Source organism: Vipera ursinii (genome assembly GCF_947247035.1).
Source record: "Vipera ursinii genome assembly, chromosome: W".
NCBI classification, from domain to species: Eukaryota; Metazoa; Chordata; class Lepidosauria; order Squamata; family Viperidae; genus Vipera; species Vipera ursinii.
The window spans coordinates 8,616,415-8,631,518 of record NC_139522.1 but is presented as its reverse complement, the minus strand read 5'-3'; the positions used below and the strand labels follow the sequence as shown (position 1 = coordinate 8,631,518).

Here is a 15,104-nt window from a genome sequence, read left to right as displayed (position 1 = left end):
ATCCTTCCGCCGCGGGTTGAAGACCCACTTATTTGAATTAGCTGGTCTGGCCTGATGGGGGAATATGGGTTTTTAAATTGATTTTTAGTATTTATTATTGTTGTTTTTAATCGGGCACTGGTTTAATTTCCTTTTAACTTTTGTATTGTTATTTATATATGCCCTGTGAACCGCCCTGAGTCCCTAGGGAGAAGGGCGGTATAGAAATCAAATAAAACTAAACTAAACTAAACTCACCCCACCAGGCCAAACACCCTTCAACTCACCTTTTGAAGAGCTCTGAGGCCTTCCAGAGTGCTGGAATGATTTCCTTGTTTACATAGCTGTATGGCACGGTTCCGAAAGTGGCTGCTGTTTTGTCCCGCCCACAAAATAGCCACATTTGGGTCATTGCCACATGACTCGTGGACACACTGCTTCATTTTGCTGCCTTAACAAGCTCTGCACAGTGCTGCAGAAGCTTTCTGCAACATTCAGAAGCTTCTGCAGCACTGTGGAGACCTTTCTCAGACAGCAAAATGAAGCAGCTTGTCTAGCATCCACCTGTTTGTCCCCACTCACAAATGGGCAGAACAAAATGGCAGCCGCATTTGGGTTGCTACTGCATGGCCCAGGGACAAAGTATGTTGTTCTGCCTTAACAAGGTCTGCACAGTGCTGCAGAGGCTTTCTGCACCATTGAGAAGCTTCTGCAGCACTGTGCAGACCTCTCTAAGGCAGCAAAATGAAGCAATTTCTCTGGTGGCCATTTTGTCCCACTCACAAACAGGTGGGACAAAATGGTGGCCATATTTGAATCGCCACTGTGCAGCCCAGGGACACATGGCCTACCCTGCTTCTACCAACATGAGGTTGGAAGATCTTTAAAAGGTAAATGTGGGGCATAATGGGCGTGTGGGGAGGAGGCCCAAGCACTGTGGGGGGTTGAGATGGAGAGAGGCGGGGGGTGCTGCAGTGACCTTGTGATGGATCGTAAGGGCAAATGACAGCAGGTCCGCCACAGCCATTGTAACTTGGGTTCACATGGGGTCATATGTAGCTTGGAGGGGGGGGTGTCTGTCTGTAATTTTGAAGTTTCATTAAATGGCCTGTCATACCTCGAGGATTGCCTGTATAAGAGTTGCCTGTAGTTTACAGGAGAACAAACACCATTCTGGAAAAGGGAGAGGGCAGTTGCTATGAACTCCTCAATCATATTTCAGTTAGAGCAAATATAGATCATGGCTCTGAACTTGTCCGGGAAGGGTTAAAACAGGGGGAATCATATTTTTAATAAACAACTGATCTAATGCTCCTATCAGTTAATAGAGTGTTAAAAGTAGTAAATACAATACAGAACTCTACTTGTTGATACCAAAGCAACAAGATTGTTCTTTTTTCAGCATTGCCTTTAGTCCAAGTTGATGAGAAAGGTGAAAAAGTCAGGCCAAACCAAAATCGCTGCATTGTAATTTTACGTGAGGTACCCGAATCTACTCCAATTGATGTAAGTATATTATTTCAACAGCAAAGCTTGTAGATTTTTTAAATTTACAAGAATACTAAAATACTAATAACAGAGAAAATACCTAGAGCATTTTACTATTTAGTATTTCGTAGTCTGTCTTGAAATTAAGCAGCACTATGTTAGTTCCTAGATACTCTTTACAGACAGTTCTAATATGGCTTCAGTTGGGGGGTGAATCAATCTTTGGCTGTAGTTCTCAATGAACCCTTCTTCTCTCCAACCCTTGCTGTCTATCATTCCATCCATCCATCCATTATCTATCTATTTATTTTAGGAGGTTGAAGCACTCTTCAAAGGTGAGATCCTGCCCAAGTTCATCAACTGTGAGTTTGCCTATAATGACAACTGGTTTATTACATTTGAGTCTGAAGCAGATGCGCAACAGGTAAGTTTTCTTTTTTGTGTGCGGGTTTGTGTGCACGTGTGCATATATTATATCGAATTACCTATTTCAGAGATTGTCTGTTTCCAGTTACTCATGGCTGTCAGGGGAAAAACTTGTTTAAATGAAACAAGAGACAACACACAACAAAAGTCTTACTTCAGGATCCAGAGGTTTATTTAAATTGAACACACAGATTCAGTACTTATATTTCAACAGCTTACTGCAATAAGGGCCAAATGTACAAGCAGTCATTAAGTGTGACAGCTTAGTGGCCAAATGGCAACACCCTTATCTTTTGAGGCACACTTTATACCTTAGTACTATGCCCACCTGTGGTGTTCTGGAACCACCCATTAGCCATTCCATTTCCCTTTTCTTGGTAAAACCATCAACGTGTGACTTTCTGGAACAGTTCCTTCACTAGTTCCCTTTCCTCGGAACTGACCACTGGGTTAGTTCCCTGTTAGTTCCCTGTTCTTGCTTTGTTACCCAAGCCAGTTTCCTGTTTTTCCCTTTCCCTGTTCCAACCACTACTTTCCTCACTACCATTTCTACACGTGTCATTGCAGAAGTTGTACCCGTTAGCAAGGGTCAGTTCCTCTTTTCTCATACATTCTTGTCGTATGTTTTGTTTTTGTGAAGAAATGTGTGCCAACCACAAACTGTCACTATTTCCTACTGAAGGTCAACAGCAAGCGAAAGCCAAGTGCTTGTTAGCAAGTTCAAATCTAAACTATAATTGATTAGACCACTCATTAAATAGTTATCGATATATTTTTCCTTTCACAGTCCCTACTTCTTGTCCGTAAGGACAACACTTCTGTTTACTATCCAGAGAATAGGGATATGAACAAAAGGTTGCAAGCATCACCATGTAGTTTAAGACTAGATGGGGCTATCTATTTAATGTTTCAAACTGAACTCTTGTTGATTTATGACCAACAAGGGAGGTTTTACTTCAGTGCTGTCGTAGCAATATAAGTTTTATCCCAAGAAGGTAAGTACGTATCTGGGCTATTCAACCTTCCCATTGTAGCATACGTTGGATCCCTAATAGATAGGCTAATGCTTAAGCGTTGCATAAGCGAGGCAACAGAGGGATGCTGTGAGGGAGCCCATTCAGATGACGTTATGGAATATGCTCGGTCCAATGTCGGAAGAGAAATATTTGAGGGGGAGAAAGTAACATTGTGCTCCATAGCCCGAGTGCTCATTGTCATTAAAGGCGTTGTTGCAGGTTTATGACAAAGGGAGGACACACACTTCCTTATCAATATAACAATGAGGTAAAGGAGCACAATAATACAAAATATAATAAGAAGTAACATTAAGATTCTCCCTCCAAAGCCTGAAAACATTCTGGAAAGTATATTCCAGAAACCTCCTGTACCAAAACACCCAAAGGGTGTCACCAAGTCCTTCAGTGACAGCCCTTTGTCTCCTGGAAATATTGTTGAACAGGCTTTGATTGCCATCTGGGATTAAGATGCAATAAGATTTGCCTATTAATTTGCAGGCTCCACCATCTTTAGTTAGCAGGTAATCAAGGGTGACCCAATTTTGTAAAACTGTTGTCCTTACGACTGTTAATTCTGCACCAATCACTTCTAACCCGTCGGCAGTGGTGTTAGCCAAACTCTCCAAAAAACCAGAGAACTGTTTACACTGTTCCCACAGTGGACTTGAGGGAACAGAGTTCCAAAAAACCTGGTACCAACCATTGTGCAGTATTTCTCGCTTATACAACCGAGCTGGAGTTGAAGCCCGAAGATCTGTAGGTTCTTTCAGAGGCAACAAACCTAGAAAAAATACTCCTAGGTAGCATAGGCCTGCCCATCCCATGGGGAGTATGCTGTATGCATGTGTCCCAGAAACAAAATATATGCCCTGAGGGGCCGTAACACCATGGAGCCATCTAGCTGGATCAAAAACAACTCAGCAACCATGGCCCAAACCTCCTCAACATTAAGGGGCCTGAGATATGGGGGAGAGGAAGTATAAACATCCATTTGAACTAATGCAGTACAGTGAGAAAATGTGCATTCTCTGGAACCAGCTAGCCAACAACACACCATAATTCAGGGAACCAAAGAACGCAACTGAATTCTGGTCAATGTGGGTAGCGGCACAGAGAGTGTATTCAAGCTAGCATGAAACGCATGATCCAAACACAGATATTTAACCCAAGGATCAAACGAACAGTCATTGCTTGAAAAGGGGTCACAAAACTGAGCGTCACTATCTATAGTATAGGAACAAGGCCTAATGTTGGGGGTCCCACGATGCTCTTGCCATGAGGAGGTAATCAAAACACTAATATTACAGGAACTATAGCCTAGTGGTATTGTTCCTAGAGAGGTTAGATTGAGGCCGTTTGTTCCAATGCACACCATACCTTCTTCGATGTCATGAAGATGGTAGTGTCTCACTATGCATTGGAAAGGCTGCTTTTTACTTAATCTGAGGCATGTCTAGTGTTAAGTCACCCCACCTATGGTGGTGCCAGCAGAATGGCATGGTTCTGCCAAACAAGGAAACCATGTCCCCTCCTGCTCCTGAGCCATAGTTGCATATCCAACATTCACTCTGGTCAGCCGTACTATGGGCGGCTCGATAAGCCTCAACCAAATTCAAATGCATATTAGTAGAATAGTCACAGAGCCCCTTCATAGGAGGTTCAGGGTCACTGAGCAAATGCATTTATGGTGAATTGGTTCTGCTCTAGGGGGAAAGACATCCTGAGACACACATTGGGTGCCAATAGGCATAAGTGTGACTTGGGTGTTGGTAGGACTAAGAACAGGGGGATACAAGGTATTATATAAATTGAGACAAGGTCCAATAAACAAAAGGACCCAGATTGTTGGGGGCAATAAGCTGACTTTGTAAAAAATGCCGCTGGGGGGGGGGCGAAAGCCCTAATAAGCAGGCATATACATAGAATGAAGGCTATTGCTAAGCACATTGATTTGTGCTTCTTAGATTGTAAGCCACCCTGAGTCTTCGGAGAAGGGCGGGATATAAATGGGATTTTTTTAAAAAAAGCACGGGCATAGTCCATACAGCAGGCATGAGACATCATCTAACACAGACTGTTTCCTTTATGCGCCTGTGGGCATCCATTACGGAGAAGCTTTCAAATCATCGGAAATTGAAAAATCTTGAGGTTTCTTAGTGTCTAGGGTACGGTACCACAGCTTCCTCATTTGGGGGCACCACCTTCTTGCAATGCGTTGTATGCACCCAAGAGGTCAGACCTTCACACTTCACAGCAGTGTTGGTGGTTAATAAAATCTGGAATGGTCCCTTCCAACGAGGACTTAGGCAATTCTTCCGCTGAAACACTTGTCAAAACCCAGTCGCCTACTTTCAATGAGTGGCAAGGGTGCAGTGGTTCCTTGGGCAGGGCTGCCACAACCTGTGAATGATACTGTTTTAAATATGTAATAAGAGCACAACAATAGTCCAGCATAACAGCATCTAGTATATGAATGTCATTTAGATATAAGGTCGATGGAGGGGAAGTTGTCATTTGCATAGGGCATCCCATTACAGGTAGTCCCCAAGGTAGGAGCCTAATAGAGCCTGCCCATTAGGCTCGTAATCGTCAAATGAATCAGACTCAATATTACAACATTTTAAAATCAAACTCATTAATTGAATCAAATGGGTCATTAAGTGAACAAAGATTTGATTTACTATTTCCTCTGATAGCTGCCTGAAATGACTTTTCTTGTCGCTGCTGCAGGCTGTTTCCAGCTGTAAATCAGTTTTTTCCTGTTTCAGTAACCATAGTACTTGTAAACTGCCTCCCAAGTAGGCAGTAGGTTTTTTTTTTAAAAAAGCCATTTGTTGCTAGGCAGCTCAAGCTTCTTCAAAGTGGGGGTGGAGAACTCTATGATTGCAGCTGCCACTAAAGTAATTAGCTCCAGTAGTTTACAGAAATCTCTGATTGCTTTAAAACACACACACAAACACTTGCCGGCCATTAGCTTAAGCGTCTCCAGCCAGGAATGCAGAGGGAGATGGGGGTGGAGTTTACAGAACTGTTGGCTTGCAACAGTAACTGAGATGGAAGGGACCTTGAGGTCATCTAACCCACTGTATTTCTGATAAATGCCTATCCAGACTCTTCTTAAAAGCCTTCAGTGAGGGAACAGCCACAACCTCTGGAGGCAATTTAAATTTAAAACACTGCTCCTTATCAGGACAAGCCTCTCCAGCCAAAATCCAAAATTGGGGGGGGGGGGGGAAATTTCCTTCCTGTAAGTGTTAGCAGAATCTCTGATGGGTCTATGCTAGGGAAAGGAGCAGCAGCAGCCACATGTTATAAGTTTCAGGCAAATGCAAACAATCAATCTTGCAAAGTACTGTACTTACAAAGCAATAAAAAGCAGAGCAGTTCCCAAAGTAATTACAAACAATACAGCACAGTACTACAGAGTAACACAAAAGAATATTTTAAAATACTTACAGAAGTAATTCTAGCTCTCTACAAGCACAGTCCTCAAGCCCAGCAAGCAGCAGATCTTGCACACGCAGCTCCAGGAAAGCAAAAACAAGTGGTCCTGCCGGCCTGATCTTGATTGGCCATGTAACCAGGCACCAAAAAAAAAACCACTTCTGGCTTCTCATAGGCCTGATCTGGCCCAGGCAAGTCACAGAGTTAAAATGGCCACCACAGAGGTCTGTTTTTGATCACAATTTTGAATTTTTAATATAAGTACCCTTCCTAAATAACCTCGTTTTTGTGAAATATCGCTAAATAAATGCTCGTATCTGGGGGATTACCTGTAGTATTTCATGGGGAGAGAGTCCAGTTTGTTTGGAGGGCATCAGTTGTATGTTTGCAAGTGGCAAACAATTTGGCCACTTGAGGTTAGTATCCTCACATAATTTTGCCAATTTATTTTTCAATGTAGCATTAAATCTCTCAACTTTTCCAGAAGATTGAGGGTGATTCGGACAATGAAGCTTCTGGTTGATTTGGAGGGCTTTGCAGAGTTCTTTGATAATTTGGCTGACAAAATGGGAACCTTTATCGCTACCCAAATAGATAGGAATGCCAAACCTGGGTAAAAAGTCTTTTAAAAGTCTTTAGCTACTGTTACTGTGTTAGCCTTTGCACATGGATATGCTTCAATCCAACCGCTATACATGCAGACCAGGACCAATATGTATTCATATCCACAACACTTGGGCATTTCTATAAAGTCCATTTGAGCATGTACAAAGGGTCCCCAAGGAAGTGGATGAGATCCAGTTTGCACCTGTACAGGGTGACCAACATTATGCTGTTGGCAGGTAATGCATGAGGAGCACACATGTTTTGCCATCATATATACTCCTGGGGCATACCATTCTTTGTTAATAGCAGATGTCACACCTTCCTGGCCAACATGGGCAGGCCCATGTTGGAGGCGGACAAAATAGGATAACAAAGACCAGGGGCAAATGGGCTGCCCATCAGAGTGGCGCCACATGCCTTCCGAATCGGGTGAACAAGAATTTTTTGTCCACACAGCCTGTTGCATTTCAACAAGATGGGCAGTAGTAGCAAGAGTTGGAGGTGCATCAGAAACATAGGCAAGAGGAGAGGAAGGGGGAGGTGACACCATAAGGGCCTCCTTGGCCATGGCATCAGCTAGAGAATTCCCCATAGCAACCTTATCTGAAGAGGTTTGGTAAGCAAGACATTTCACAACAGCAAGGCGGGAGGGAAGGTGGAGCACATCTAAACGGTCTACAACATGGGGAGCATTTTTAATCGGGGTGCCCTGAGCAGTAAGAAAGCTGCAAAGTTGCCACAATTGGCCAAAATCATGCACCACCCCAAAGGCATAACAGCTATCTGTATACACAGTACCAGATTTACCAGAAGCATACTGGAAGGCCTTGGTGAGAGCAATGAGTTCAGCAACCTGTGCAGAGTGGACCCCAGGTAGACGGCCAAAGAGTAAAAGGCTCATAGGGAGAGCATACAGCAAAACCAGTAACCAGGTCCCCATTGGGGGACCTAAAACAGGAGCCGTCAGTATATAGAATAAAATCAGGGTTAGCAAGGGGGAATATCAGAGAGATCCTGTTGTCGCTTAGATAACCTGGAGCAAAGGAACTCGCAGTCATGGGTCTTGCCATCAGAAGGGACAGGAAGGAGAGAAGCAGGATTTAAGGTGGGGCAGCGCTGTAAAGAAATATGCGGGGATGAGAAAAGCAGAGCCTCGTATTTGGTGAGTCAGGAGGCAGAAAGAAATTTTGTGCAAGTGCGCAATAACAAAGCTGAGACAGAATGTGGAACAGCAACAATCAAAGAGTGGCCAAGTACAAGATCAGCTGACCTCTTTACTAAGGCAGCTGCAGAAACAACCACATGTAAACAGGGAGGCAATCCAGCAGCAACAGGGTCTAATGCAGTGGGAAAATAAGCAATCGGACTCTGTGAAGAACAATAAGGTTAAGTAAGGACTCCCAAAGCAAAGCAATCCTGTTCATGACAATAAAGACTAAAAGGCTTATAATCAGGTAATCCCAAAGCCAGGGCAGCAGCCAAAGCTTGCTTCAAAGACATAAAAGCAGCTTCAGAGGTTCAGGGACACTGCAAGGTCAAATCATAAAGGGGGCAGGTCAGAGTGACATAAGCAGGTATCCACTGGCAACAAAAGCCAGCCATACCAAAAAAAGAGCACATAGCTTTCTGAGTAGTGGGTTTGGGGTGTTGCAAAATAGTCTGAACACGAGAGTGAAGAATAGAACGGGCACCATGGAAAGAAGCACACCAAGGTAGACAACTTCAGGGAGGCAAAGCTGTAGTTTGGACTTTGAGGCCTTGTGCCCTGTAGCAAAGGAGTCCCCAACCCCTGGTCCACAGACTGGTACTTGGCCATGGGCACTTAGGAACCTGGCCACGAAGTTGGAGGTGCGCTGAAAGTGCATCTTCCACCTCCAGGAATGCGGCAAGTCTGCAGGGGTCTGGGCAGGGACAGGACAGTGGCAGGGCAGAAGCCCTCTTGCTCAGTGCAAGGTCCTCCAACGGCTGCGCTTGCAACTGGTTTGCAACATCTGAGCTCCGCGTCCTTCCTCCTTTCCTTTTGCTTTTATTTTGATGCTCCAGGTGCCTTGTGTTTTGGAAACATCCTGCTTTTCGAGGTTTAAATTGGTGTATTTAATAATAATAATAATAATAATTTAATTTTTATACCGCCCTTCTCCCGAAGGACTCAGGGCGGTGTACAGGGCAATACAATAAAATACAATATATAAAAGTAAAAAAATATTAAATACTACAGCCCAATTCAATAAGTTAATACAATAGCGTTAAAATACCCCTAAACCCATCAGACCAGGCCGGCTTGTTCAACTGCTACTGCTAAGCTTGTAAGCCGCCCTGAGTCTTCGGAGTAGGGCGGGATATAAATGTAATAATAAAAAAAATGTTTTTAGGTCACGTCGGAAGGAGCGAAGGTCGGGAGCCATCCTGAGTTCCACCGGTAAACGGTTCCAAAGGTCTGGCACGCCCACAGAGAACGCCCTCCCCCTGGGGGCCGCCAGTCGACACTCTTTGACCGACGGCACCCTAAGGAGGCCCTCTCTGAGCAAACCTTTTGTAATCGGCCATGGCCTTCTCTAACTGACGTCGCACCAATCGATGGATCGCCTGTAACTCTGCCATGAAGTCGTTCGCTGCCGGCTCCGGTGAGTCCACGGGAGAAAGGGGGAAAAACCGGGGGGTGATATCCCACATTGGCCAAGAACGGTGTCATCTGTGTGGAGGTGTGCTGCGAATTGTTAAATGCAAACTCAGCTATGGCCAGATAGTCCACCCAATTGTTTTGCTGCAGATTGACGTAGCAGCGCAGATATTGTTCCAGGATACCAATGACCTTCTCGGTTCCCCCGTCAGTTTGAGGATGATGCGCGGACGAGAGGCAAATCTTGATATCCAACGCATGCATCAACTCCTGCCAGAAGCGGGCTGTAAACTGGGCCCCCCTATCAGAGACGACTCTATCAGGGAGGCCGTGCAGCCGAAACACCTGCTGAATGAACATACGACTAGTGGCGCGGGCTGATGGTAAGCCGCGACAGGGGATGAAGTGCGCCATCTTGGTCAGCATGTCCACCACCACATACACTGTTGTAAAACCAGAGGATGGGGGTAAATCCGTCAGAAAGTCCATGGACACAGCCCCCCAAGGTCTTTTGGGTGTCGGCAAGGGCTGCAGTAATCCAGGCGGGGCCCCTGTCGCTGACTTGGCCTGCCTGCATGGGATGCAGGAAGTGACATAGGACTGGACGTCGTGTCGGACTCGGGGCCACCAGAAGGTACGGGAGACCAGGTTCAGGGTCTTGAACAGGCCAAAATGCCCCGCCGCCGGGTTATCGTGACACTGGCTGAGGATGAGTCCCCTGAGTGGCCCTCCTGGAGCGTAGAGCCGGTCACGATAATACAAGAGTCCATCCGTGACCGTCCAAGGAGAATCTGGCCCCACCTCCTCCTTCCGCTGAGCCACCCACACCTCCTGCTGCTGTGCCTCCTGGATCCGAGCCCGTATATCAACCGGCTCCCGCACCGCAGCAAAAGACTCGACGGGGATCACTGTCCTGGGCAGAAGCTTGTCTTCCACTCGGGAATATTCGGGCTTCCTGGACAGAGCATCCGCTCTTTGATTGTGCCCGGTAGGTATGTACCAAACTCGGAAGTCGAACCTCGCAAAGAAAAGAGACCACCGGATCTGGCGTTGGTTCAAATTCCGAGCGGTCTGCAGGCTTTCCAAATTCTTATGGTCCGTCCGGACCTCGATTTGATGCCGCGCTCCCTCCAGATGATGCCTCCAGGCCTCGAACGCCACTTTGATGGCCAGCAGCTCCTTCTCCCAGATTGTATAATTGCGCTCCGAAGGGTTCGGTTTTCGTGAATGGTACACGCAAGGGAAGAGGGTACCGCTGGGCGTTGTTGCCTGGAGTAACACCGCCCCAATGGCAATGTCGGAGGCGTCCGCCTCCACGACAAACGGCCGTTGCGGGTCAGGATGCTTCAAGATGGGCTCCTTCATGAAGGCTTCCTTCAAAGTCTGGAAAGCCCGTTGTTCTGGAGCGTTCCACTGGAACCAAGTCTTCTGCAGGAGCCGGGTGAGGGGGGCTGTCAAGGCAGCAAACCCAGGGATGAAAGTTCGGTAATAGTTGGCGAACCCAAGAAGTCCCTGAACATCCTTCACGCGATGCGGGGGTTGCCAACTCTGCAAAGACTCAACCTTACTCGGCTCCATGGCGATGCCCTCAGGAGAAATGCGGTGACCCAGGAAATCGATGGTCACCCGGTAGAACTGGCACTTCTCTAACTTGGCAAACAGCCAGTGTTCTCGTAGTCGCTGCAGGACCTGATGGAGATGCTGATGGTGCACCTCACGCGACGGGGAGTAGATCAGGATGTCATCCAAGTAGATCACGACAAACTGATCCAACAAATCCCGGAAAATGTTGTTCATGAAATGCTGAAACACAGCGGGGGCGTTGGTCAGGCCAAACGGCATCACCGTGTACTCAAAATGTCCATAGCGAGTACCAAACACCGTCTTCCACTCATCACCCGGCTGAACCCTGACGAGGTTGTAAGCTCCACGCAGGTCCAGTTTCGTGAAGATCTTAGCCTCCCAGAGTCGGTCCAAGAGTTCGGGGATCAGGGGCAGCGGGTAACGATTGCGCACCGTGATGGCGTTGAGTTTCCTATAATCGCAGCCAAGCCGCAATTCGCCCGACTTCTTTTTGACGAAGAGCACGGGTGCAGACACTGGCGAGGACGAGGGCCGGATGAAACCGCGAGCCAAATTCTTCTCCAGAAAGTCCCGCAATGCAGCCAACTCGGGGTCCGATATGGAGTACAAACGCCCCACTGGGAGAGGCGCATCAGGGACTAAATCAATGGGGCAGTCATAGGGCCTGTGCGGGGGTAATTGATCCGCCTCTGTCTCGCTGAACACATCAGCAAAGTCGGACAGTTCGGGAGGCAAGGAAACCCCTGGGGAACCCTCCACCTGGCCGGCACAGATATGGCGGGAGTGGTCCACGCACTGCAAGCTTGGGAAGGTGACCAAGTTCTGTGACCAATAGATCTGTGGGTCATGCGCCCGGAGCCACGCCAGTCCCAAGAGCACGGGGAAATGCAGATCTGAGGTGATATAGAACTGGATGGCCTCCACATGGGAACTGATGGCCATACATAATGGTTGTGTGGCGGCCGTAATTGGACCAGACAGGAGCACTCGACCATCGATAGTCTCCACTAACATGGGTGGATCCACCGGGCACTGGGGAACAGCCCATTTGGCCACAAATGCTGAGTCCATAAAATTTGTGGTGGTCCCAGAGTCAATTAAGGCATGGACTGGAATCCCCTCTGGCTTGCCAGGAAGGATCAGACGTGCCTCCAATATCAGATGCCGTGGAGGTCCACAGGCAGCATCGGAAAGACGTCGCTCAGTGTTGTTGTGGGACGCCCGATCTATCACACCGTCTAGATCGGGCTCGGGGCGTTTCCCGACAGAAAAGTAGGGGACTTTCTCGGGGCAGACTCGGTCACTGATGCCTCCTGTCGCTTCTTTGGGCAAAAAGCAGCCAAATGTCCAGGGTCCCTGCAATAAAAACACAACACCCCCGATCTTCGTCTGTTCATTTCAGTCACCGATAGACGAGACCTGGCGGCACCCAGCTCCATTGGCTCCTCCCTTTGAACTGGGGGCTCACGCACAACAGGGGCTGCAGGGGTCTGTGGGTTGGCACGGCGACTCCTTCGCTGCTGCAACCGAGCATCGATCCGCAGGCAGAGATGGATCAGCCCATTCAGGTCTGAGGGAATATCCACACGGGCCAGCTCATCCAACATCTCCTCCGACAATCCATCCTGGAAGGCATCCACGAGCTCAGCCTCATTCCAGGCGGAATCCTGGCTAAGCAGCCGAAAATTGCTGATATAGCCCTGTAGGGGGCGTTGACCCTGCCTCAGAGCTTTCAGGCGATGAGCAGCAGTCTGCGTCTTAATAGGGTCCTCATACATCAGATGCATATGATCACAAAACCCCACAAAGTTGTCCAACAATGGACTAGGTTGAGCCAGCAGAGGCGTGCCCCAACGAGCTGCATCACCCGAAAGAAGACTTAACACAAACCCCACCTTATCCCGGTCAGTGGGGAAATCAGCTGCTCTCACGCTGATAAAGAGCTGGCATTGTCCCAGGAAAGCAGGAAACAGTTCTGGATTGCCAGTAAATTTATCCGGCATTGCAACTTGGCATTTTCTCCTGGGTGGGGGTGATGGTGGGGGTGCAGCATGGACCTGAGCTTGCAGTTGAGCCACCTGAGCTGCCAGCAAAGTGAGTTGCTGGGTGAGCTGGGCATTCTCAGCACGTAGCTGCTCCATATTATTAGTAAGGGGTGGGCGGCTGAAGGCAAACTGTTCTGTACCAGCCTGCTACCGGCCCTGCAGAAAAGGCAGGGACAACCCCTTTTACAAGAAGGCAAGAGGCTGGAATTACGCCTGCCAAATTTATTGCTACAAAAACAAATAGAACAAAACACGAACCAAGAAACAGGAGCTATTCAAGCGGTTGCCTTCAGCAAACCAGCCCTCCCACGCATTCCCCCTTAAATAAAGTTCAGGGCGTGGCTTCTCTCTGCCTCCTTCCGAGAAGCCCCATTGCCTTCCTCTGTTTACTCCTGATTGACTGCCTCCTGCGTCGGGCGTCCTTGAACAGGGCCAGCTGTGGGTCATCTTCATCCACGCTGTCAGGCTCACACAGCTGGGTCTGCATCGTGACCAGGTGGGAGGGGCCTGGCTGAGGGCTCTCATCAAGCTGTCCAACCCCCTCAGCAAGCTCTTCAACACCCCCCTCCTCCTCCTCCTCTGAGTCGTCCGACCCAAGTGCCGAACCCACAGGCTGACCCTGAATCACAACAATACCTTACTTGATTTGTCTTTTTTGTCCCCAATAACACTTACAAAAATACAACCTGGCAAGCCAAACTTACTGATCAGGAAAGTGATCTGGCAAAAGAAGATCAAAGTTGGAGTTAAGAGACGTGATTCAACTTATCAGATGGAATATTATATGAAAAGGATGTGCAGAGCTACTCTTAAAAAAACACAAGAGTTTGCACGGAAAAACAGGATTGTGAGAGTAATGAATTGTGTACAGCAGATACACTGAGTTGTGTAAAGAGTTTACTTGTAGGATAAAGTAATAGCACAGTCCAAGAAACAGTCCAGGTTATACACAGATACTTAAAGTATAGCCGATAGCAACAATCCAAGGATTATCCACTACAGAGTCGTCTTACCAGGCAGTAAGTCAAAACACATTAATCACAGTTCTGTTCTGTTCAGCCATGTCTCTAGCTCCCTCTTATGGCCATTAGGGACATTGCTGACCAATCAGCAGAAAGTATAGTGCAGTGCATTCACTATTAAAGGTATACATTACAGCTTTAACTGCAACCATACAGTCTTGGTTTATATATTGCCAACCCAACCAGTTAGGCAATAGACATAGTCCTAACATTCTCCCCTTTGGGTAGGACAATATATTGAGCCTTTACATTCTTAATCCATAGCACTCACAACAAGCTTTGTGCTTAACCGCACCCTGAGCTTTAGTAAAATGATCTGCAATATTATCATCAGTTGCACAGTATTTCAATTGAATTAATTACTTAATATATAGCAGGCTCCACCAAAACTTGGTTTCATAGGGCCAATTGTGTCCGCAAACACTACCTCTAAAGGCTCAGTGGTTTTGAAACCATTGGTTCTGTTTGCAGGGGTTACCTTGCTTTTCTCTTGGCTACACGCATTACAATTCAGATATTTTGAACAAGGTTTCAATTTTATCCCTTCAGACAATTCAACTGTTTTCCTTAACATCTTGAAATTTACATGTCCTAAACGCCTATGAAGCAGATGAATACATTCATCATGTGGCTTTTTGTTATCATAGACAGAACTTGTATTAGCCATAATTACTGGCTTGTCAGTAAGAACAAATAAATTGTTCTCCAATCTAGCGGTAACACTAGTACCGTCTTTTTCTATACGACATGTTTCTCCCCTGACTGTTACTACGAACCCAGCCTTTAACAATACTTGAACAGATAGCAAGTTAAACCTTAGTTTAGGCACATATAACATCGGTACATGCTCATTGATACATGAACAGTATGCAGT

The 15,104-nt window shown here is 46.8% G+C and overlaps 1 protein-coding gene across 1 annotated transcript in view; it reads left to right on the top strand.

The window, feature by feature from the left end:
* Positions 1 to 15,104, top strand: part of LOC310648205 (la-related protein 4B-like) — a 138,677-nt gene that overhangs the window by 84,395 nt on the left and 39,178 nt on the right. The window contains 2 exon segments of the mRNA XM_083375955.1: positions 1,382 to 1,485; positions 1,781 to 1,891. Coding sequence (XP_083232081.1) covers positions 1,382 to 1,485; positions 1,781 to 1,891 — 215 coding nt within the window.